The sequence below is a fragment of the Ovis canadensis genome, chromosome 6 (assembly GCF_042477335.2).
Source record: "Ovis canadensis isolate MfBH-ARS-UI-01 breed Bighorn chromosome 6, ARS-UI_OviCan_v2, whole genome shotgun sequence".
Classification (NCBI taxonomy): Eukaryota; Metazoa; Chordata; class Mammalia; order Artiodactyla; family Bovidae; genus Ovis; species Ovis canadensis.
In genome coordinates, this window is record NC_091250.1 from 35462452 (window position 1) to 35489480 (window position 27029).

General features: G+C 36.3%; 1 protein-coding gene across 2 annotated transcripts in view; it reads right to left on the reverse strand.

The window, feature by feature from the left end:
* Nucleotides 1–27029, reverse strand: part of GSTCD (glutathione S-transferase C-terminal domain containing) — a 147111-nt gene that overhangs the window by 95579 nt on the left and 24503 nt on the right. For both annotated transcript variants that reach the window (XR_011257649.1, XM_069593563.1), the window contains exon 5: nucleotides 22948–23041. Coding sequence is in view for 1 of the 2 variants with exons in the window: in XM_069593563.1 (XP_069449664.1) it covers nucleotides 22948–23041 (94 nt within the window). In the remaining variant the exon portion in view is untranslated. The remainder of the gene's footprint in view (nucleotides 1–22947; nucleotides 23042–27029) is intronic.

A 27029-nucleotide genomic window follows, 5' to 3' on the forward strand; every position in this document is an offset into this window, starting at 1 on the left:
GAAATTGCCAAAATAGTGCAAGAGATATCCAGATTCACCAATTATTTTGCCCCATTTGCTTTATCATTTATACTCTTTTCTTCTCTCTCTCTATATATATATGTGTCTGTATATACATATGTATATGCGTATTTTTTCAACCAATGACAAGCTGAAGATGTTTTGCCCCTTTTTAATGCCTCTACCCATTTTCTTATGTAACCACAGTACAATGATCAAAATCAAGAATTTTGATACAATATTATTATCTCAATAGTCTATATTTAAATTACATCAACTGTCCCAATAATATCTTTTATATTTATTTTTTACCTGGTTCAGAACACACTCTAGGATCATACTGTATTCAGTCTTTATGTGTCTTTAGTTACCTTTAAGCTGAAATGATTACTAGACTTTTGTGTATTATTTATGATCTTGACTTTTTTTTTTTGATGAGACATTTTTGAAGAGTATAGACAAGTTATTTTGAAGACTATTTCCATCAAATGTCAATTTGTTTGACATCGCTTCATATTTAGATTCAGGTTATATATAGTAGATTTGGGGCAGAAATACCACAGAAGTGATGTTCACAGAAAAGGCACATGATGTCAGTTTATCCCTTCATTGGTAATGGTGATGTTTACCTGAATTAAGATGGCATCTGCAGGTTTATCCAGTATAAAGTTACTATTTTCCCCTTTGTAATTAACAAATAATTTGTGGGGAAGTACTTTGAGACTGTACCTTTTTCTTCATCACTTTTCATTTAGCATCCATGAATGATTCTTGCCTGGATCAATTACTATTACTATAATGTTTACAAAATGGTGATTTTCTGCTCTTCACAATTCCTTCTATATTTATTAATTGGCAATTAAGGAGAAGTTTTCCCTTCTCCCTCATTCATTTATTATCATTCTCTGTATCAGTTTGGGTTTCTGGAATCCAACTTTTCCAATCGGTTACATTCCATTACTATTGATTTTAATGTCCAAATTGTCCCAGATTTGGCCAGTAGGCCCTTTCAACCTGCCTCTTGCATCCTTTTGATGTTCTGATTACTGTAGCTTTGTAGTATTGTCCAGAGTCTGAAAGGGTAGTGCCTCCCGTTTTGTTCTTTTTCCTTAGCATTGCTTTGGTAAATTCTGAATATGGGATTTTGTGGTTCCATATACATTTTAGGATTATTTATTCCAGTTCTGTGAAAAATGTCATGGGACAGTACTAAATTTATAGATTTCTTTGGGTAGTGTGGCCATTTTAACAAGAACGTAATCTTTATTTTCTTCCTCTGAGGACCTGCAGTAGTCAGAATCAATATTATATTTTCAACTCCAATTGATTCCTATTTCTAGTTCTCCTCATTTGATTCATTTATTATTTCATTCAGGAATTCATTAAATCTCTGCTCTCTTTATACTGGTCACTCAGCCAGGGATGAGTTCCAAACAGGAATACCTTTTCCTTCTTCAAAGAGCTGTCTGGTTGGGGGCGGGACAGTATCTGGGAAGGTAAGTAATCACCTTCTTTGTTGAGCTAAAACCAACTACTAACATTTAACACTCCACGTGTAGGACAACTGGACAGAGTAGCTTCCCTTTGTCCCCTTCAGCTTCTCCTTTCACATGAGTTTCACTTGAATTATCACCTCCACCTTCACGCTCCCTTCTCAGGGTATGTTATTCTTTCTCAATTAAAACAATAATAATAACAGAAAAATCTTTCTTTGGCTCCTATTAGCACAGTGGAGACAGGCTGACATTTTTGAAAGACTTTGCTAAATACTCCAGGTAGAACAAATAGGAAATTAGTAAAAAATATGCAGGATAGAAAACAATCTCAGATTTCTGCTTTTACCATTGCTATCTGACTTCTAGAGCTTACTGACTCTGTGCTAGTGTTAAGACTATCTGAGACTGCCATTCTCTTAAGGACCTACAGAAACTGTCCACTTCTGCAGTAGTTTACTGTATACAAAATAGAACTAAAACATAAAACCTGTGGTATTACTCAGCTTTAAGAAAAGCATGTTGATAATTAAAATAAAAAAGGCAAACAATAATCTGAGAAAAAAATATTTTTTAGCAAATAAACAGAAGATTGATATTTTTATTGAGGAACTTATTCAAACTGGTAAGAAACAGATACTAAGCAAAATACTGAATAAATGAAAATATTTAACCTTGCTACGATAATATAACATAAAATGAAACAAGGTATGTCTATTAGTCTGTGAAAATTACAAAAATTATTTGGTGAATCAATGCCAATGAAAGTGGGGGTGATGCAGGCGCTCTTTGAACATTGCCATGGTAAAATAAACAAGTGAAAACCCTTTTGGAAATTGATCTATTAATATACATCATCAGTGACAAAAATGTTCACATTTCCTTTGATCCCATAATCTCACTTCTGAGAAATAATTCAAAGTGTAGGAAAAGTTATGTGCAGGACATATTCACTACAGTATTATCTGTAGTGTGAGGATTGAGAGTAATTTTAAATTCAACTACAGATAATTAGGCAAAATACATTATATCTACTCATGAAATATTATGAAATCATTAAAAACAAGCTGTTATGAGAGCACTGTTGTATTAAGTATCAAAATTCTAAAATTTTTTCAAAGGCAAACATTATAAATATATTAAAGTAGCTGAACTGTTTAATATGGTTTGACATTCAATGACAAGATCTATTACACTGCCTGATAAAAGGAAAAACATGAAAGGAATATGTTTAAAGATCCAGGGAAAGTATTTATGAAGCTAGAGTACGTTTTAGCTAAGTATAGCTTATTGCATTCTAAAAAGGAGAAAATGCTGCATTTATACTCAAATGTTTTTTTTTTTAATCAGAAATGTTTATATTCTATAGATATTCAAACCTTACTAGTAGAAAAGCAACAGAATGTATCTTTTGTAAAGTAGGTAGGGTACAATGCAGCATTTACAATTAAATATTATAACCACAGACACAGCAGTAAAGTCCAGATGACACTGATGACTTCTAATCCTAGATACAGAGATATGAAAGACCTTAGCGATAATCTAGTGTTTTGGTTTAAGAGTTTACACGTTATATTCACACAAGCTATATAAGAAAGGAGGAAGAGACTTGGAATACAAGGAGATCATTCATGTGAAGAAAACATAAAAACTTCTGTTCACAAAAATAATTTCTAATGAAAAGTAAGCATTTCAATTAAGAGTTTTCAGAACGTAGGGAAAATCTGAAACAATGCTCCATAATCTACCACTTTTACTTCTAGTAAAATACAAATGCATTTACCAAGTGGAAAATTCCTTGAGATAATATGACCAGATGTATTAACAGAATAGTGAAAAGAATAAGGTAAAAAGCAGCTGAAAATGTTACAAGTAAAGAATACACAGAAGAAATGTACAAAAAAGATCTTCACGACCCAGATAATCACGATGGCGTGATCACTCACCTAGAGCCAGACATCCTGGAATGTGAAGTCCTTAGAAAGAATCACTACGAACAAAGCTAGTGGAGGTGATGGAATTCCAGTTGAGCTGTTTCAAATCCTGAAAGATGATGCTGTGAAAGTGCTGCACTCAATATGCCAGCAAATCTGGAAAACTCAGCAGTGGCCACAGGACTGGAAAAGCTCAGTTTTCATTCCAATCCCAAAGAAAGGCTATGCCAAAGAATGCTCAAACTACCACACAATTGCACTCATCTCACACACTAGTAAAGTAATGCTCAAAATTCCCCAAGCCAGGCTTCAGCAGTATGTGAACCATGAACTTCCAGATGTTCAAGCTGGTTTTAGAAAAGGCAGAGGAATGAGAGATCAAATTGGCAACATCCACTGGATCATAGAAAAAGCAAGAGAGTTCCAGAAAGACATCTATTTCTACTTTACTGACTATGCCAAAGACTTTGACTATGTGGATCACAATAAACTGGAAAATTCTGAAAGAGATGGGAATACCAGACCACCTGACCTGCCTCTTGAGAAACCTGTATGCAGGTCAGGAAGCAACAGTTAGAACTGGACATGGAACAACAGACTGGTTCCAAATAGGAAAAGGAGTACGTCAAGGCTATATGTTGTCACCCTGCGTATTTAACTTCTATGCAGACTACATCATGAGAAACGCTGGACTGGAAGAAGCACAAGCTGGAATCAAGATTGCCAGGAGAAATATCAATAACCTCAGATAGGCAGATGACATCACCCTTATGGCAGAAAGTGAAGAGGAACTAAAAAGCCTCTTGATGAAAGTGAAAGAAGAGAGTGAAAAAGTTGGCTTAAAGCTCAACATTCAGAAAACGAAGATCATGGCATCTGGTCCCATTACTTCATGGGAAATAGATGGGGAAACAGTGGAAACAGTGTCAGACTTTATTTTTGGGGCTCCAAAATCAGTGCAGATGGTGATTGCAGCCATGAAATTAAAAGACACTTACTCCTTGGGAGGAAAGTTATGACCAACCTAGATAGTATCTTCAAAAGCAGAGACATTACTTTGCCAACAAAGGTCCGTCTAGTCAAGGCTATGGTTTTTCCTGTGGTCATGTATGGATGTGAGAGTGGGACTGTAAAGAAAGCTGAGCACCGAAGAGTTGATGGTTTTGAACTGTGGTGTTGGAGAAGACTCTTGAGAGTCCCTTGGACTGCAAGGAGATCCAACCAGTCCATTTTAAAGATCAGTCCTGGGTATTCTTTGGAGGGAATGATGCTAAAGCTGAAACTCCAGTACTTTGGCTACTTCCTGCGAAGAGTTGACTCACTGAAAGACAGAATTCATCTTAGGAACAGAAATTCTTAATATGATAAGAATTGTACGGACTGCTTTTAATTTTAATCAAACAAGTCTCAAATTTTAAACCTCTAATGCAAAATTCCAATAGTTAGAGGGTTATTCTATTTTCTCTATCTTACCTCCACAGTTCTAGGATTTAAGAAAAGTCACATTAAGGAACAATTTTCTATAACAGGTATGGTCACTTAAAGTAATTTTCAGGCAATTAGAGTAGGTGCTGATATAAGCTTCATGGGGCAAACTATTATTCCAAAACATTTCCTCCAATAAGTGCAAATCCTACCTGCAAGGTAAATAAATTTCAAATTTTATTAATTTTGTTAAGATGGCAGCAATACAAGTCAGTTTAACTTTGCACAAGAGATCTGCACAGATGCTTAAGAGGACAGTGGCATAATTACAAAGCATAGTGGTGCAGAGCTCCTGTTTTGGACACAGCAGACTGATAGACAATGAGTCTTGGTTGTATGTTACTCAATGCATGCTGCTTAACCTCTCCACAAACTTTAGATTTCCTCATTCTCAGTTCGGTTCAGTCACTCAGTCGTGTCTGACTCCTTGCGACCCCATGGACTGCAGCACGCCAGGCTTCCCTGTCCATCACCAACTCCCAGAGCTTACTCAAACTCATGTCCCTTGAGTTGGTATTGCCATCCAACCATCTCATCCTCTGTTGTCCCCTTTTCCTCCCGCCTTCAATCTTTCCCACCATCAAGATGACCTCTAACGTCTCTCTCAGCTCTGAATTACTCTGCCAGATATCTTAGGCTTGCCTCCTCCAAATTCAACTAGCTCTCTACCCAGACAGTGACCTGCATCGGCTACATCAACAGACTTCCTTGCCCACTGGCACCTAGACGGGTTTTGTCAGCAAGAAGCCGCAGCAGGAGATGAGACAGAAGGTAAATGATAAAGAAGAATGAGGGCACGGTAATTTTCTTCTGCTCTCACCCCTACAGACACTTGAGGCTGCCTCTGTCTCTTGCCTGAAGGTTACTGCCCCTCTCAAAGCAGCTCACTCTATGGGACTTTCTCTCTTTTCTTTTTCCTCTCCAATCAGGATTAGGAGTAGAAACAGCGTTGTGGCTACTTCCTGATCTATCCCTTCAGTTTACAACATCCTGCCTATGACTTGATAATTAATGTCTTTACATATAAATCCTCCTCGAATATTCCCAATTTGAATATGCCATCTTTTCTTATTCGGAATTTGATTCATACAATCACTTTTAAGAGTCTGATCAAAGATGTAAGTCAGAATCTAATATCTATTGCTTATTGATGAGATTTAAAGTCACTTGAAAGAAACATTAAAAACACTATTTTACAAAAAAAATATTTTAAAACTTTTTTTGGTTAGATTATTATAATCCAACAATTACTCAATTTTACAGTAAACCATTTAGATTAGATGAAAGCAGATAAGCATGACTGGAAAGCAATTTTCTGTCATTTTCTCTAACACTGCCTTTGGCAGCTTGGTTTTCTTTCCTTTCCTTGTTTTGTTGGGAAAAAAAAATTAAGTATGAAAGTGTTTAGTCAATGAAGTTTGTTTTCTTTCCTTTTTTTAAAAGAGAGGGCTTAGCCCCATCTAGTCTCTCTTCTTTGCAAACAAAAACAAAAACAAAAACAAAAACCCTGCAGTTTTTCATGTCTAGTTTGTTAGATGTGAACACTGCCACCAAAATTCTTCTGTTTCCTCACTACAGAAGACATGTCAGAATAAAACCATCATGCAAAATAACTGGTTTTAGAGTTCATTATGCTAAGTGATACAAGTCAAAGGCAAGTGCTGCATGATCTCACTTACATGTGAAGTATTTTGTTAAAAAACTAAAAAAAAAAAAAAAAGACTCTTTTAAAATAAGGAATTGTCCTGGAAATTCAGCTTTCCCTAGATTTATAAAATATCTGCTATGGGATTATATGCAAAATTCCTATTTTTTCCCCTATGAAGCATATAAGTTCACACTTCTAATATAGCCAATATAGAATATAGCCAATTTCCTAATCACTGGTTTCAGCATAAAACTAATTGAATAATTTTCCTCAAATAAATATATTCATATATGCAAACACTATGCTATTGATTACTAATACTATATATTTATGCTCTTTAAATGACAGTTTTCTATTAATGACTATACTTTTGTCTTATGCTGCTGCTAAGTCACTTCAGTTGTGTCCGACCCTGTATGACCCCATAGACAGCAGCCTACCACACTCCTCCTCCATGGGATTTTCCAGGCAAGAGTACTGGAGTGGGGTGCCATTTCCTTCTCCCCTTTTGTCTTATAGGTAAGGGTAATTTTTAAAAATTCTCCCAATGATTCAGTTTTTATTGAATTTCTTCTTTCATTAAAATCATATTCTTACAGTCTGTGAGCTACTGTGATTGCACAGCTATTAGGGAAATTTCCTTGCTTCAGATATCTCTCCAATGTGAGTCAGGCTTAATTAAATAAAAATAATGAATGGGTTTGGGTGTCAAGAGGAACCTGTGCAAAGCACAGAATAAAATAGTTCATTGTACAGCCAAGCTGATTTTAATCATAAATATCTGGAATAGTACAGAGAATGCTAATTTAAATGGAAATAAATAACACTAATTAGTTTACATTAGCAGGAAAATAAGGATCTACATCATTAGTCTTCCCTCTATCTCCTAAATGTGATTATAAACATTTATCATTTAAAGAAATAATTCTTGAAAGTTAAGCAATGTCAAGAAAAGCAAGTCAAGTTTTTTAAGTTTAAAAAAACTAAGTTACTTGATGTGAAATATTCAAAAGTAGTCTGGAAAGTCAATCCAGGAGGTAAATTATATGAAGAAATACCTCTTGGCAAATGCACAAAATGGAATTAGTGTAGAGCTGGTTTTGCATTAATTATAAACAGAAGTTGTCTTTCAGAGCTTTCAGAGTAGTTGTACATAGCTTATCTATAACTCTGAAAATAAACGTGGCAAGTGCTTTCGGTTACTTGTTCATTTGTCTTCATTAGAAATGATATTAAAGGCTGAACTAAACCTTTTATTACACATATCTTTGCTTCTTCTCTATTCTTCATTGCTTCTGAATGACACCAATAGTAAGTTTTGTTCTACTTAAATGGGTAATTATTGAAAAGTTAATTATTACTGTTAATTATTAATGTAAAATTTCTATAAATTTTTATCCAAAGCTGCCTCATTCTAAAACATCAAAGCCTTGACAAAACAGACAAAACATAAAGAAATGCTTAGGAAAAGTCTTATCTTGAAATGGGTGCACATCTCCATCCCTAAGAGAATTTGAAAGTGAAAGTAGCTCAGTCGCATCTGACTCTTTGCAACCCCATGGATAGTCTGCGGAATTCTTCAGGCCAGAATACTGGAGTGAGTAGCCATTCCCTTCTCCAGGGGATCTTCCCAACCCAGGGATTGAACCCAGATCTTCTGCATTGCAAGTGGATTCTTTTTTTTTTAATACAATTTTTAAAAATTTATTTATTTTAATTGGAGGCTAATTACTTTACAATATTGTAGTGGTTTGTGCCATACATTGACATGAATCAACCACGGGTGTACATGTGTTCCGCATCCTGAACCCCCCTCCCACCTCCCTCCCCATCCCATCCCTCTGTGTCATCCCAGTGCACCAGCCCCGAGCACTCTGTCTCATGCATCGAACCTGGACTGGAGATCTGTTTCAAACATGATACTATACATGTTTCAATGCTATTCTCTCAGATCATCCCACCCTCGCCTTCTCCCACAGAGTCCAAAAGACTGTTCTTTACATCTGTGTCTCTTTTGCTGTCTCGCATACAGGGTTATTGTTACCATCTTTCTAAATTCCATATATATGCGTTGCTGCTGCTAAGTCACTTCAGTCGTGTCCAACTGTGTGCGACCCCATAGACAGCAGCCCACCAGGCTCCCCCATCCCTGGGATTCTCCAGGCAAGAACACTGGAGTGGGTTGCCACTTCCTTCTCCAATGCATGAAAGTGAAAAGTGAAAGTGAAGTTGCTCATTCGTGTCCGACTCTTAGCGACCCCATGGACTACAGCCTACCATGCTCCTCTGACCATGGGATTTTCCAGGCAAGAGTACTGGAGTGGGTTGCCACTGCCTTCTCCAATATGTATGTGTTAGTATACTATATTGGTATTTTTCTTTCTGGCTTACTTCACTCTGTATAATAGGTTCCAGTTTCACGCACCTCATTAGAACTGATTCAAATGTATTCTTTTTAATGGCTGAGTAATATTCCATTGTGTATATGTACCACAGCTTTCTTATCCATTCATCTGCTGATGGACATCTAGGTTGTTTCCATGTCCTGGCTATTATAAACAGTGCTGCGATGAACATTGGGGTACATGTGTCTCCTTCAATTCTGGTTTCCTCGGTGTGTATGCCCAGCAGTGGGATTGCTGGGTCATATGGCAGTTCTATTTCCAGTTTTTTAAGGAATCTCCACACTGTTCTCCATAGTGGCTGCACTAGTTTGCATTCCCACCAACAGTGTAAGAGGGTTCCCTTTTCTCCACACTCTCTCCAGCATTTATTGTTTGTAGATTTTTGGATAGCAGCCATTCTGACCAGCGTGAGATGGTACCTCATTGTGGTTTTGATTTGCATTTCTCTGATAAGGAGTGATGTTGAGCATCTTTTCATGTATTTGTCAGCCATCTGTATGTCTTGTTTGGAGAAATGTCTGTTTAGTTCTTTGTCCCATTTTTTTGATTGGGTCATTTTTCTAGAATTGAGCTGCAGGAGTTGCTTGTATATTTTTGAGATTAATTTTTTGCCAGTTGCTTCATTTGCTATTATTTTCTCCCATTCTGAAGGCTGTCTTTTCACTTTGCTTATAGTTTCCTTTGTTGCGCAAAAGCTTTTAAGTTTAATTAGGTCCCATTTGTTTATTTTTGCTTTTATTGCAGGCGGATTCTTTACCAGCTGAGCCACCAGGGAAGCCCAAGAACACTGGGGTAGGTAGCCTATCCCTTCTCCAGCAGATCTTCCCGACCCAGGAATCAAACCAGGGTCTCCTGCATTGCAGGCGGCTTCTTTACCAGCTGAGCTAGCGCTGCTGAAAGCAAAGCAAGAGTGGAAGGGTGCTCCAGATCTGTTCACCAGAAAGGTCCTGTTGAATGAAAATGGTACCATCCTAACTACATTTCAATACCCTTTGAGATCTGAACCTCTGCCTGGTACTGGTTTTCAGAAATAAGTATTTTATTATTCACACAAACTTATTTGAGAAAGCAATTTGATCTCTGAAACATAAGCAATATTCATTTGAATGGGTAATTTAAGGTTTCTCATCAGTGAATTCATATTCTTAAAACAAACCATAGTAACTTTCAAACTTGCTTAGGGCTATAATAAATGACTTAGTGGAGTCAGGAATAGATTTAAATATCCTTGACTGTTCAATAAATTCTCAATTTGCTCATTTGTACACAAAAACTTTTCCAAATAATTTAATACTCCATATGTGAGCTAATTTAATTCTGATTAAATTACTATATATTACTTCTTCATGTCAAATACTTTTATTTGTTTTAACAAGCCACACTATCAAAATATTCTATGTAATCCACCTTAGGTAAACTGGCCATTAAAACCTTTCTTGGTAACCAGTCATGGGCTCCGCTTGCAAAGTACTAAAAACATGGTCTATAAATAGGGTGCTTGAAATCTAATTCTAAAGGGTAGAACAAAGCATAGCATAACAGTGGGAAGAATTATAGCAAATGTAACTCCAGGAGGAAAAAAGACTTTTAACTTTTTCTTTAATCACATGCCATAGTTCAGAATACTTTAAGGAAAAAAAAAAAAAGAAAGGATTGTATTTTTCCAAGACAATCTGGTTTCGTGGCTTAAAAACAGCAAAAGAAATAAAGAAAGAAACCCAGTGAGCCCAGCGCTGAGCAGACATAAGGCACTGAAGCTGTGAGCCCACTGTACCAGCGCTCCCCTAGTTAAAGAACTGTGCCTCTGTGTAGATACTGGCTCTGCACTGATTTTCGTTGAGGACATGGAAGCAATAAAACTTAAACTTAATCTTGCTACTCTTTGTCAGGCCTTGCTTACAGCAAAGTGGTTCCAGACAATTTAGTTAGCGGTACAATGTTGTACAACTGGATCATTTCCACACCTGTGCTGATCTAAAGTATAAAATAAACTTATTCACCAACCATTTTGAAAGCCAAAACAAAATCCTCAGTCCCACTTTTCAGTACTTTGTATTGCAAGTATATAATTGAAATTGGAAATAACTAAGCTTTCAGTATGAAAGAACTTTCTCTGCTTCTCATAAATGCAACATCCCTCTCTATCAACCATAACATATGTAACACCATGACATCTTCAAGGAAACTTGAAATTTTCTGGTGACTGAGTATGAGCCTTAGTGCAAACTATCAGCCAGGATTTATACTAGGGCTATTTCAAGATCATACCAATCACTCTCCTGAAGCAATCTCAGTATAAAAAACTCAAATTATGTTACGTTTGACTTTCTCCATTCCTCTAGGAGCTTGAGAATAGCAACTTACGAAATGGATTATCAAAAGTGAAAATCAATGTTTAACTATGTATAATAGAATTGCATTGCAATTTGAATATTTTATAGGTGGGGGTCTTGTATCAAACTATCATTTGACTTATAGTCTCCAGAAGTCTTCTGTTATTTTTCAAAAAAGATGAACTGAGAAATATTGCAATATTCTTTATTTTCTAGATCATTTCCAACTTCTACTTAAATTTTACTTTTTTAATTTTAAAATAGTTATAGATTCACATAAAGTTGTAAAAATAGTACATAGACTTCTGTGAACCCAACTATTAATAGATTACCCAATGGTGGCATCTTATATAATTACAGTACAATATCAAAGCTAGAAAATCATTTTTATTACAACACTGTTAACCACAGACCTCGCTTAGTTTTCATCAGATTTAACATGTCTGTATTCATGAGCATATGTGCAGTTTTATGGAACTTGATCCCACCTATAGGTTCATATGGGCCTCCCTGGTGGCTCAGATGGTAAAGAATCTACCCTCAGTGCAAGAGACCTGAATTCGATCCCTGAGTCAGAAGATCCCCTGGAGAAGGGATTTTTGCCTGGAGAATTCCATGGACAGAGAAGCCTGGTAGGCCACAGTGCATGAGATCACAAAGAGTCGGACACAATGGAGTGACTAACACATAGTATAGGTAATCTTTTGAGATGGACCTTTTTTCATTAATCATAATGCCCCTGAGATCCATCCAAGTTGTTACAAGTATAACCAGTCCTCTCATTGCTGAGTAGGATTCTGTAGCAAAGACACATGAGAATTTGTTTAATGATGTATGCACTGAAGGACATTAGGGTTATTTACAGTTTGGGGCTATTCAAGTTGCTAGGAACATGCACGTGCAGGTTTTTGAATGAATATGTTTTCATTTCCCTGGGATAAATGCTCAGTAGTGCAACTGTCTTGTGGTAACTGTATCTGTAGTTTTATAAGAAAGTAACACATTATTTTTCAGAGTGGTTGTACCATTTTACATTCCAACCAGCAATGTATGAGTGATTCAGTTTCTCCACATCCTTGTCAATGTGTGGTCATGTTACTTTTATTTTAGCCATTCTGATTGATGTTCGCTATCAGATAGCTCATTGTAGTTTTGATTTACATTTCCCTAATGGTTAAGAAGCAGGACGTTTTTTCATGTGCACGTGTACCAACTGTATATCCTCATTGGTAAAACGACTGTTTATGTCTTTTGCCCATTTTCTAACCGGATTCCTTTTTGTTTGTTTTCTACTTTTGAGTTTTGAGAGTTCTTTATACACTCCAGATCCAAGACCTGAGTCAGATTTGCAAATATTTCTGGTTGGCAAATATTTTCTTCTAGTCTTTAGCTTGTTTTTTATCACCCTCATAATAAAGTTTTTGGCAGAGCAAACATTTAAAATTTTGATGAAGCCCAACTTATCAAAAAATTTTAATGCACTGTGCTTTTGGTGTCATGTGTAAGAACTCTTTTTCATCCCCAGATCCCAAAGCTTTTTCATATTTTTCTTCTAATGTTTTACAATTTAAAAATTTACATTTAAAACCATGATTCTTTTTGAGTTAACTTTTATATAAGGGATGCAACTTAGATATTCATATTCTTTGTCTATGGTTATCCAATTGATCTAGCAGCATTTGCTAAAAAGACTATCCTTCTCCAAATGAGTTGCTTTTACGCCTTTTTGTAGGTTCTCTGTTCTATTCTATTGATCTATATGATATCTCTCCAATTACTGTAGCCACACAGGAGGTCAACATTGAGTAGAATGATTCTCTCTATCATTCTTTTCCAAATTCTTTTTTCACATAAAACTTAGAATAGGCTTGTCTATATCTACTAAAAATCTTGTTGGGATTTTGATAAAAGTTATGCTAAACATACAGGCAAATTTGAAGAGAATCTGATTAAATTATTTAAAGTGTTCTTCACGTGAAACTTTAACAGGTATTGGTTGCTGTTGTTCTTATTTAGTTGCTAACTCATGTCCGACTCTTTTGTGACCCCCATGGACTGTAGCTCGCCAGGCTCCTCTGTCCATGGGATTCTGCAGTCAAGAATATTGGAGTGGGTTGTCATTTCCTTCTCCAAAAGATCTTCCTGACCCAGGGATTAAACCCGCGTCTCCTGAAGTGGCAGAAGGATTCTCTACCACTCAGCCATCAGGGAAGCCCTTGAACAGGTATAGCATTTTTAAAAGGTTTAAATTAAAAAGGCTTAAATAAATATAAATCAATGTGTTATTACTATACAAGTACTGTGGACTTTTTTAACAACTTGGGTTTGAACTGCGCAGGTATACTTACATGCGGATTCTTTTCACGGTAAACAGTGTGGTACTAACTTAATCTGCAGTTGGTTCAATGCATGGATGCAGAACTGCAGATATGAGAGGACCCCTGGATTCCCAAGGCAGACTGTGAGCTATACAGGGATTCTCAACAGCAAGAAGAATTGGCACCCAAACCCCTGCATTTTTTAAAGGTCAACTGTGTAATAAGAGTGTGTATGTTACATGGTTCTCTTTTTCTTATTTAAACTTTTGACATTTCACACAAAGAAACTTTAAACCTTTTAAAATCCCACATGAAGAAACTAACACTGAAAAAATAGATACCTTTCCACTACTTCTCTACCACTTTATGTCACCTTCATTTCAAATAAAGATTACAACACGATGTATTAATTCGTTTTAATTAAAAAATTCATCTAGTGGTTACTCATTCAAATGTAAATAAAAATATTCCTACTACCAGCACTACCTCTTTTGATTACCAAGTACAGTTAACTAGTAGTTTATAAAAGACCAACATTTTTATATGGGTGTCTAATGCTATGATAATTGGAAGAATTTACCAAGTAAAAATTTACACATCTCTGTCCGTTTCAGTTCTTTCTACTATTACTTTAGCTGACTTCTCTCACTTTCTACTAGAAAAAGAGATGAATTTAACACATGGTTTGCTTTACATCATTTATATGTACAATATATAATAATGTAATACATATGTGATATACCTCTCTATCTCAGACTCTATACCTATTTGTATTCGTGTTTGGCACTAAACCAAGAGCACCACTAAGCAAATAGCAAACTTGTTCTTTGCAACTTTGTTATATTTTAAACCATTTAATATAAATCCTCTCTCTCTCTCTCTCTCTATATATATATATATATATACACACATATATATATATATACACACATATATATATATATATATATACACTATGCATTAGAGGCTTTTAGCTTTGGATTAAAAAGCAGTTTAAATACAAGATTGTATTACTTTTGGTAAAGCCCCAAAATGCCTGAGAACCTCACTCTTGAAAGAGAAAACAGTTATAAATTTGTAGAATTCTGAGTCAAATATGGTCAAGTTTTGAGTTTCACAGCTAAGTATTACTTAGAGAAATGAAAAACATTTATGTTAGAGAATTTTTTTCCCATAAAAGTCAGAAGAAAAAAAAAATGCCTTTGATCTCATTCTCTTGGTGCACTTTTAGTATGTTAAATGCTAAAAAGTTCAAAATGTAACTGCCTTATAATATAAAGTTGCTCAATATAAACAAAAAGTTGTTGAGGAGACTATATCTTTACACTGTCTCACTGGAGAATACTTTTTTAAAGGTAGGAAATAATTATGTTAATTTTGAGTCTCATCTTAAGAATCTAAGACTAGTATTTCAAGAAAAAAAAATTTCTTGAAAGAGACAGTTACTTTTATTTACATTATTAAGATATTTCTACTTCGACTTATATTTGCTAGCATATTTCGCTTAAAGTAGAAGTTGCATGGTTACCAAATGGTTCAACGGTATGCACAAAGGCTTATATTTGATGGACTTTGTGCTAAGAGGCAAAAAAATAATTTTAGGGGTTGGAGAAGGAAATGGCAATCCACTCCACTATCCTCGCCTGGAAAATCCCATGGATGGAGGAGCCTGGTAGGCTACAGTCCATGTGGTCACAGAGTCGGACACGACTGAGCGACTTCACTTTCACTTTCACTTTAAGGAAAAAAAACAAAACTAGAAAACTTTGATCTTGCTCATCTTACTTTGGTGGAATCAAAGCAGCCCATGTGCTCACTGTACCAGCTACCTGGGGTATAACTTCCCACCTGTGGTCCCTAAAGAGTAAAAAGCAGCACGTGGTGATACTTCTGAGAAATGAAAACTCTAGGGCCTGGCCTCAGACTCTGGAGTAGGGCTCAGCATTCTGTTATAACATGCCATACAAATGATTCTGATAGATGTCCTAGTTTGAAAAGCAATGGTTTAGAACAATATAGCATTCTTACATTCTGACTAAAGATCCTAAAACAAACTTTTGTTTCATTTTCCCCAAAGGAGGATGATGTTTGTATTACAGATGAGACAGTTCTTCATTATGGTGAACTTTTAGCATCCCTGACCTTCTGGCACCAATAGCAATAAATAATGCTGTTTACCATACCCCTTAAGAGTTTCATAAGAACCTTAAGACTCACTGATAGAGGAAAAGGCTCTATTTATGTCCTTCCATTCTGCATCTTGGCTACAACTCTATCCAAAGACCTTGACCACATCCTTCCCTTCCCAATCACTTCTGCTGGAAAAAGAAAGAGTGATCCCTTTGGTTTCTAGAAGCATATAACACAAGGGTCAGGGAAAGGCAGAGACTTTGCATTGAGGCCAACTTTTACTAGCTTTATCATGTATCACCATCTTATTTTATATTGTTTCCTAATGTTAAGGTCAATCATTCTTTTATACCCCAAATACTCTCTGGAAAACAGCTGGGGAAATTAAAAAATTTGTATTTACATAAATGATCCTCATCAGGATAAGTTCTCAAATTGAAAAACCTTAATCATCTACTGTAAACAGAAGTTGATAAAAAAGAATACCTTACTACTAATTGAATAATCTGCCACTAGGATTGAAAAATTATACATCCCCTTAGAACCATAAATTTAATCAGTGAGTTATACACAAGTTTGTCATTCTTGTTCTGCTGCCGCTGCTGCTGCTGTCACTTCAGTCGTGTCCGACTCTGTGCGACCCCATAGACGGCAGCCCACCAGGCTCCCCCGTCCCTGGGATTCTCCAGGCAAGAACACTGGAGTGGGTTGCCATTTCCTTCTCCAATGCATGAAAGTGAAAAGTGAAACTGAAGTTGCTCATTCGTGTCTGACTCTTAGCGACCCCATGGACTGCAGCCTACTAGGCTTCTCTGTTCATGGGATTAAGAATTCATAAATATCTGTCCCAAGCAAATGAAATCTATAAGATAGATAGATCTAGATAGATGAGATTTTACTATCTCCTTCTAGTAAAACTCTAACATCAATTTTTTTGTGTTTTTCCTCAACTGATAAGTATATACTCTAATCTGGGTGGCAGGCGGCTAAATAAGTAGAGATGTTTAAGGTTTTTAGATATCACCCTCATATCAGTCTCCCTAGGAGTTAGTGCTCTCATGCAGCTCAAAAGCAAAACCAAGGCCACATGGATACCAAAGTGGACCATATTTCTAAGATAGTGGAACTCTGAATATAAGAAAAAAAGGGATTATAGCTGGAACAATACCTAAGTAACTATCTTCTTCTATTGCTTTTATCTCCTATAAGGTCATGCTTCTGACTCCTCCCTTCTATATGATTGATATGGCTATTAGGGACTAGGAGCCACTCCTAATACAGGAACCATCCACTGAAAACTACTGGAGAACAGAAAGGCTGCAGGGAACTATCAATGGAGTGTCTTAAAGCAGCTCTATTCTAGGTCTTGAGGCAAAAGACTCTATTTATTCTCTCTTTCATACTCAGAGGGCAAAAATTCCAAAGGCAAGCACAGAGGTGTCTCTGGACTTAACAAAAGTAGTCTTCAGGCTCACAGTATATATACTAGTTCATTAAAGTAGGAAATCACAGCTATTTGAGGACAAATGGCAATAGGAACTATGCTATTGCCTGGATCTTCTCACTGCAGACTGCTGGTTGAAGAATTTCTATCAGGGGACAATGATTAATACTGACTCAAACATTTCACTTTTCACAATTCATCTTCTGTAGAACCATGTGATCACAACTATCTGCATGAGAACCGTGACCATACACACTCAATTCAAAAGTGAAAATAACCGCAAACAAACTGGAACTCAACTTAGCAGGTGTATTTTTCACATAGATATGGGTAAAATAATTCTGAAATTACTGTCTAAACACCGAGGGACTGAACAAGTAAGCAAAAACACAGGTGATACTGGGTGCTATAATTTTTACTGTTGTGAAAGGTAGATATAGATACTGAATTCAGAAAAATTAGGAAGAATCTTATGGTACTGGATTGGGATTAGAAAATGGCAACCCACTCCAGTATTCCTGCCTGGAGAATCCCAGGGACGGGAGAGCCGGGTAGGCTGCTGTCTAAGGGGTTGCACGGAGTCGGACACGACTGAAGCGACTTAGCAGCAGCAGCAGCAGCAGCAACAGTATCAGTATAAAATCATGACTTTCAATATATATAGATTATAGATATTGATATATAGATATAGCAGTAGATGCTGATGTGTATGATTTTGTGTGTGTACATAGATGCATACACACATACATCTATTTCCTAATGGATCAATCTATATCTCTCTGCTGTGTGTATACGTTAAGTGGCTTCAGTAGTGTCTGACTCTGCAACTTTATGGACTGCAGCCTGCCAGTCTCATCAGTCCATAGGATTCTCCAGGCAAGAATAGTGCAGTAGGTTGCTGTGCCCTCCTCCAGCGGATCTTCCCGACTCAGGGATCGAACCTGTGTTTGTTAGGTCTAACCCTGCATTGGCAGGTGGGTTCTTTACCACTAGCGCCACCTGGGAAGTCCACATCTCTCTGCCAACAGAACTTAGAAGCAACACTGCTAACAATGAGCATACCTAGTGCCCAAATCTTAGTTTCTAAATACCATTCTCTACTAAAAGGAACCAGGGTTCCCTGGAGAAATAGTTGATGCTAGGGCTTCGGCAGGGAAATGACAAAATGAGCCTGTAATATTTTGTTATACCAAAAATTAAGGACATAGTAATAGGACAATTGGGGCATTTCCAAAGGATCAGGAGCTAGCCTGAAGGCAGCTACAACAACTTGAGCATTGAAACTTAATTTAAAAAATTTATGAGTAAAAAGGAAGAAAGAAAAAAAGGAAAGATGGAAGACTGAAAGGAGAAAGAAGGCTTTCTTATAGTACAGCGACAACTAATAAACATAGAAATATGATGGAGTTGAAAAATCACTATTTTGCAACTATCACAGGCAAGAAATATCAAATGAATATAAACTAGTAAGTGAAAGATTAAAAAGAAACAAGTTATTATGTAGCCTTATTATATCCCTACAAACTACTTAAGTCAGTATAGCAAAATAGTAATATGACAGAAACCCCTGGAAGACCCCAGCTTAACCAAATGATTAAAGTTAACATAACTGGGCCCAAACAGACATAATATGCCTTCTGATAATGAAGAGAAGGACGCAACATCATTTCTGTAGCATTTCCACCAAAAATGCGTAAAGTGAATCTAATCATGAGGAAACATTAAACAAATCCAAATTGAGAGACAGTCTACCAAAAACTTGGCCAGAACCCTTCAAAAAAGTTCATGTTATGAAATACAGAAAGCATCTGAGAAACTATTCAACATTAAAGGAAACTAAAGCGACATGACAACTAAATGTACTAGAGTCTTCTGAACTCTACATTAGATACAAGTAGGTACTAAAGTAAATATCCTCTTTTGATCATTGTACTACAGCTATATAAGCAAATGTTCTTGTTCTTAAAGGAAAGTATAGAGAAGTGAAGTCATGATGTCTGCAACTTACTCCCAAACAGTCCCTTTAGAAACTTACACTAATAATAGTGACAACAATAAAAATAATAATGTAAATTAAATACCCAGTTCTCTTTTCTTAAAACTAAATAATCCCAACTATTTTAGCCTTTTAAATCTCTATGAGACAAAAAAGTTGCTTGGAAGTTTTAAAAATAGAAAAGGATGTGTATGGTTACCAGAATTTTGGGAACCTCTATCGGTCCAGGACTTTAGTTGTTTTTACTTTCATCAGGACCAGAAATTAAATGGTAAAGACAGGCCCCCAGACATATCTTTTGGATGTAACTCCATCCTAGGTGTCACAGCTCCTTTGTCATCTGGATTGACACAAGTTTTGTCCTGACTCAGAAGTCACCAAACTCCCCAGTCGAAAACTTCCTCCTCTCCAGGAACGTCTGGGGTCAAGCAAAAAACTCACTCTCACGTGGATGGAAAGTGGTGTTGGAGGCAGAACACTCCTCCGCAGACCCTGAAGCTGTTCATTTCTCAGTAAATATTTACTGAACACCAAGGGGGAAAAAATGAAGAAAATAGCAACCCACTCCATTATTCTTGCCTGGAGAATTCCCTGGACAGAGGAGCCTGGCAGGCTACAGCCCATGGCGTCGCAAACAGCTGGACATGACTGAGTAACTGACACACACAAGGGGGAATAGAAAAGGACCTATGGTCTCAATTCAGTTCAATTAAAAAAAAAATGTATGGAGGACCTATTCACAGAAGTCCTGTATTTAAAGAGTCCACAGTTTGTTGGAGAAGGAAAATATGCATGTAAACATAGTATAAGAGAAGTATTCTGTAAGTATCAAAAATGAAGTATAAGAAATACTAAAGGAATATTGAAAGGAAGTGATTAACTCTGACTACTATATAAGTACTTTTTACCAGCTATTAATTATAGTTTGGCAGTGTACTTTTTATATATTAGTTCTCTGAATATACCAACAGTCTCATATGGTAAGTAGTAGTAGTATCACTATGTACAGATGAGGCCACTGAGGTACAGAGAACTGTCTATTGAGAATACAGAGAATTCAGACATTCTCAGAAAGGAATCTGGCCATAGGTTATCTAGCTAGCTATTAGCCCAGGTTTCAAACCCAGGCAGTCTGATTCCATAACTGATGAAAAAGCTTTGCTAATTCTTAAAAGATGAATATACTTTCAAGAAATGGGAAATAGAGGAATATTTAAGGCTGCAAGAAAAATAAAGGTGAAGTCATGGAGAGAGAAAATACAGATCTTAGAAGGAAAGCAGCAAGAAATTTAGGGGCTGGCACATAAGATGGAGGGGGAGAAACGGGTGAGCACAGTGAATGAGATTAGATAGGTTTATGAACTATGTTAGACTCTATCATGAGAATTAATACAGTCTGATGGTAAAGAAGCTGATTCTCATACACCATAATCTTGATGTAAATAGAGTTGATTTCTGAAACATTCAAATGAACCAAGTACCAATAATACCTTAGTAGAATTTAATTTCTCCTAAAAGATAGTACCAGAGCACAAATCATGAGAACACATTCATAGTGACATCTGCACCACGATGTACAATAATTTCATTTCACAAAGATCCTATTAACTGTGCAATATTGAAATTATCAGAACTGAAAACAGAACATTGAAAAATACCACAACTCTACCTTAGTTAAACCAGACTACAAACCTAAGTGAACTAAATGAACCTAAGTGAACTAAGACTACCTTAGTTAAACCAGACTACAAACCTAAGTAAAATGTGAGTATACCATGAGATCCACTGTTATAGCTCCATCTTTGCCATAATATTTATTAATACAAAGTGATCCAACTAAAGGCATGTAAGGAGCAATATATTCCATGAGCTCCATTAGATATGCACTTCTAACCAGTAAAACAACCAGACATGAATGCTTAATGTCAAATTTCTGAGTTGTTAGCAGATATAATTGAGTGTTCATATTAATAAGTGAAAATATCATTTTGCCTTCATACTAAATTAATTATAGTTAAAGAAAAACATGTGGCACTTAAAACACTTCATTTTAATATAAGTATTAATAAAAATTTGACTTTTATTTAGTAAACTATAGGTTTAACCCATTCAAAATCTATAACTGAAGAGTATAGAAAATTTAATTGCATGTACAATAAAAACATCTAAGCTCTGTAAAATGCCAAAAAAATCTAAATTAAAACATTAACAAATTCATTCGTGGCTATTTTTCATATAGTTAATAAAAACAAAAAATAAATTTCATTTTTATAAAATATCTTTGCAGCAGCATTCTTATCTATCCAACATAATCTTCTTCCATTTTGGAAGAATTCTAAAATGTTTCCTTGATTAACAGAACAGAAGTGATTAGTGAGGTACAGGAATGTCAGGATATATCATAGAAGAGAAGAACATGAAAAAGGAAGGCAAGTAATTTTAAAGAGTGCTTCAAAAATCAAAACTTATATTTAGATTAGTATAAAACTACAGAACACATAAACAATTAAAGAAATAGAATGCTGAGCTATGAAAATGTTCCTCCTCTAAAAATACCTAAAATGACATTTAAACTTCAACTATTATCCTTTACCTGTTTAATTGGACTTTTGACAGTAAGGAAAATCCATAGGACCTGAAAAAGGGGGAAAGGGACTAAAAAGCAGTGTAATAATCTCAAGCTGACACCATAGCTGCCTGGAGGGTATCTACTGATAATAGGGCTCTACGCTTTAGCAGCAAGAAAAAGAGAGGCTAGTCCTTGATCCCTCGCATGGTGGAGACTTAAAACTAGTATCACTACATGAAAAGGAGAAACCTTGAAAAACTATATTCATTATGAAAAGATGTTGTGTGTGTGTGTGTTTTTTTTTAAAAAAAAGCTCTATTCAACAACAAAGAAAGGTGAAAAAGTTAATTTTCTGTGTAAGCGTCAGTTCTAGATAGAAAAGGCTGAAGGAATCGCAACCTGAAAAAATACGTTCCATGCATTAAATGCAATAGTTTAAGATGTCTGGCATACACAAACATAAATCCTAACTATGGGAATTCATTTCTAACCAGGTCTCACAAGATTCCAAGATTTAGGGAAACCCACAAATGAATTCAGAATCTAAAATTACAAAATTAACAGGGATATGAGACACCAGGAGTGAAGTCAACAGAAACAATGAACAGAAGAATTAGATCTCAATGAATATCAGCTATTAGACATAATATATGTAGCATATATGTTTAAACAATTATAAAAAGAGAAAATTGAAACATGACCAAGGAAAATATATCATCAAAATAAACAAACCAAATGTAGTTTTTAGCAATAAAAAATATATTTAACTAAAAAATCTATCAAAATATTTTTTCAAAGAATATTTTAAATAATTGGGGGAAATTATTAGGAAGTGGTTATTAGATGATGAAGGAATTTTTGTTGATTTTTATTAAGCATGATAATGACATGATTATTTAAGATGTCAGTGCTGTTTAGATGCGTATTATGGGTGACATATTATCTGGGATAGGTTCAAAACACTTCAGCAAAGAAAAAAAAAGAACAGATATAGCAAATGTGGGAAATGCTAAATTAAAGCAATGTGTATATGTAAAATTTTTGTAATAAAAATAAAATGAAAACTCAATGGTTAGTATGATCTGAATGTTAGAGACAGCCAAAGAGAGAACTAGAGAACTGGAAGATGGATCAGAGGAGGGTATCCAGAATATGAATAAAATTTAAAGAGACAAAACAAAAAACAGTTTACCTTCCTTTGGGCTCACTGCTGCAGGAAGCGTATCCCAATCAAGGGTCCAAGTAGGGCAAGGGTGGGGAGAAAACATCACTTCAATGCCTTTTTCCTGGAAAAGGAGATAGGCCCTTTCCACATTAATGAATTAATAAAATCCTGTTATGTTCTAGAACACCAAATTCTATTTCCTACACTGGCAAGGTGAAATACAGATTTTAGTAAACATCAAGCATTCCTCAAAATATTGTTACATAAGAGATATATGTTGAAATATACTCTCTCAAATATCTCTAGCTATTCCATGACTGCAGAATATCACAAGGTATTTCAAAGAAGTAGGAACTTGTAATAAACATCAGAAAAATATTTCATATACAGCCACCCAGAGAGAAAAGTAAGATATCTGTGAAGAGATATAATTGAGTTCCATAGGCCATATTAATACACAGTTGAGTCTGATGCACTGCCTGGTGTAACACTGAATAAATGCTTGGTGGATGAATGAATAGGTGGTTTATTCTCCTTCTCTAATTCTGTTATCACAGTGTATTCTATTTCTTTGTTTGCTTGTTTCTTGACCTTAAATACAACCCTAATAGATTCTCTTTTGTAGATTCACACTATGGGATCTGAGACTACCATGAAAATTTGTATTTGACATTGTTCTCTGCTTCCTGTTAAAACTCTTTAAACACTCACCCTGACTTCTGCAAATAGAAGTCAAAAACAAGTAAAAGCAGACAAGATGTTTTTGAAAAGTATTCTTCCCCGCAAAACAAGAAATAAATGTTGAGTTTCTTAACAGTATAGTTACTTTCCTATTAAATTTCCTACTAAAGTTATTACCTGAAGTGACATTGAAGTAATAAGCCACCTAGAAATATTAGGTGTCAAAGAGAAAAGCCACCTGAGAATAAAATTTTTATCAAAAACAATCTACATAATCAAAACTAACTCTGCATACATCCATCAAGGTCTGTCAAGTAAAGTGAAGTCACTCAGTCGTGTCCGACTCTTTGCAACCCCATGGACTGTAGCCCTCCAGGCTCTTCTATCCATGGGATTCTCTAGGCAAGAATACTGGAGTGGGTTGCCATTTCCTTCTCCAGGGGATCTTCCTGACCTGGGGATCGAACCCAGGTCTCCCGCATTGCGGGCAGACGCTTAAACCTCTGAGCCACCAGGGAAGCCCCAGTTGCTACAGCCTAACAGCTATATTTAAAGGATCAAAAAGTCCTCACTTTAACATGCACCCCAAATATCATACATACTAGTCCCTTACGAGGACCTACAAAGTCTCTAGAAAAGGATCCCTTTTGTTTAACCTTTTCCAGGGGATCTTCCCAACCCTGGGCTCGAACCTGGGTCTCCTGCATTGTAGACAGATGCTTTACTGTCTGAGCCACCAGGGAAGTCTAATCCACTTCAGTACTATTGCCTGGAAAATCCCATGGACAGAGTAAGCTGGTAGGCTACAGTCTATGGGGTTGCAAAGAGTTGGACATGACTGAGCGACTTCACTTTGTTTAACCAACTAGTTCCCAACATTCAAAAAAATGATCGCCCCCTCTTCCATATATAAAAAAATTCTCAGGTTCCTTTCTCATGTTGAATGTTGTACATTTATTTATTTGATCTACAGACAGTGGCATGGCTTACTCATGGATTTCCAGACCCCTTTGTAATCACATTCTGTGTCCACAGCCCACAGGATAGATATCCATGGTTCTGGAATTTTTTTTTTTTTTAATCTCCAGGAATATCTTATTCAAAAGAAAAATCCCTGAAAATCAATCATTAACCCCTTTGTATCAGTTAGTTTAGGAGATTACTTTCCACCATGAAGATTAGCTGAATTCCAATCTAAAATGATAGTAAAAAAATTCTTTTGTTGGGGCATAGATATAGCCACAGGTATAGAGGTCAGAGTACTTACCTGCGTCCAGAAAGATAAACACATTCTTTGACATCATCACCTCTTTCCTAAAACCCCCTTAGTCCAGTCTAGCCATACTGAACTTCTTGCTATTCCTCATTTTACCACACTCATTCTTAACTTAGGGTCTTTTATAAAATACAACTATTTTGAAATATAATTTATATGCCATAAAATCTGTCCCTTTAAAGAGTACAATACAATGGTTTTTAAAATATTCACGGTTATGTAACCATCACCACTATCTAATTTGAGAACATTTTCATCATCTCAAAAAAAGACATCCCATACCCAATAGCAGACACTCTCTGTTCTCTGCCCATAGCTCCCTGCCCTGGGCAACTACTGATCCACTTTCTGTCTCTGTAAATTTGTTCAGGGTCTTCTACTAGCTGGACAATATGCCTAGTATCCACCAAATCTTCATTCTGGTCATCTGATCAATGTCTTCACCTCATCAGTTAAGCCTTCTCGACCACCTTATCTAAAATATGATCATGACCTCCATCATCTCCACTCCCCTCATCCCACATTATTTTTATAACACTTATCATTAGCTAATGTGTTACATATTTACTTGTGGTTTTTATTTACCTCCCCCACCAGAATGTAACCTCTATGCTGCTGCTGCTAAGTCGCTTCAGTTGTGTCCGACTCTGTGCGACCCCAGAGATGGCAGCCCACCAGGCTCCCTCATCCCTGCTTTTGAATATGCTATCTAGGATGGTCATAACTTTTCTTCCAAGGAGTAAGCGTCTTTTAATTTCATGGCTGCAATCACCATCTGCAGTGATTTTGGAGCCCAAAAAAAGAAAGTCTGACACTGTTTCCACAGTTTCCCCATCTATTTCCCGTGAAGTAACGGGACCAGATGCCAAGAAAATTTTTTGTATTTTACACATCTGCTGCTGCTGCTGCTAAGTTGCTTTAGTCGTGTCCAGCTCTGCGACCCCATAGAAGGCAGCCCACCAGGCTCTCCCGTCCCTGGGATTCTCCAGGCAAGAATACTGGAGTGGGTTGCCATTTCCTTCTCCAATGCATGAAAGTGAAAAGTGAAAGTGAAAGTGAAGTCGTGTCCGACTCTTCATGACACCATGGACTGCAGCCTACCAGGCTCCCCTGTCCATGGGATTTTCCAGGCAAGAGTACTGGCGTGGGGTGCCATCGCCTTCTCCAATTTTACACATCCACTCTGGGTCAATTTCATGTGTTCTCATGCAATTGGCAAAGAAAAAAAAAAAAGGCAAACACACACACACAAACTCTGACTATACAGAAATGAAAAACTACAGTATAAATAAAATTAATACATTCACAGAATATGTTAATTTGATATAATATTGTCTTTCAAATATACGACAATGAGAAACTTAGCAAAAACAATGCCCTATTAAAAGGGAAAATGTTACTCGGGTGAACTTTAAAAAAGCTGGGAAAGTGATAAAAGGAAAAAAATGTATCCAATACACACAATCAAGGTAGAATTAAAAGAAAATTGAAATTTTAATTTATTTTTAGATTTGAAAACTTTGTTCTTTTAAAATTGCTGATGTGATGTCCCAGTCAGCTTTCATACAATCATAAAGATTTAAAATTAGAAATGACTCATATACAAAAGTATATACCTCACTCTAATTTATAAAAGGAGAAATTGAGACCTTTTGGTTAAATGCCTTACTGAAGGTATAATAATATTAGCTTGACTACAAAGCTGGGTCTAGAATGCAAGTCACCTGGTCTCTAATATAGCCTTCCCAGGGACTATTGCCAAGTCAGTGACTAAGTCTCAGGCACAGAGACTAAGAGTGCAGGCCACCTTTGAGAAACATGGAACTCTGTGACAGAGGACTGAAGCTCGAGGATTCCCCACTACCTTGACCAAGCCTTTGCAACTGCACTGAAGTCTGACTTCCCTGATGCCACCTTCCTTCCTTTCCTGTTTTCATGCAGTGGTCGAACCCGCACCGCCTTCTGAAGGCTCCTGCACCCTCCTCTGGGGTCCTCCCGACTTCCCCTCACAGATGTTCCCTTCAGCGTTCCTGCAGCACATCTAACCCTGTCTTAGAATTTGCTTCTTGGAGGACCTAAACTAATTCATCCCCTGTAATTTAAAATTTCAGGATTCCTTTATATTTTTAATATTATTACAAAGGACTTATTT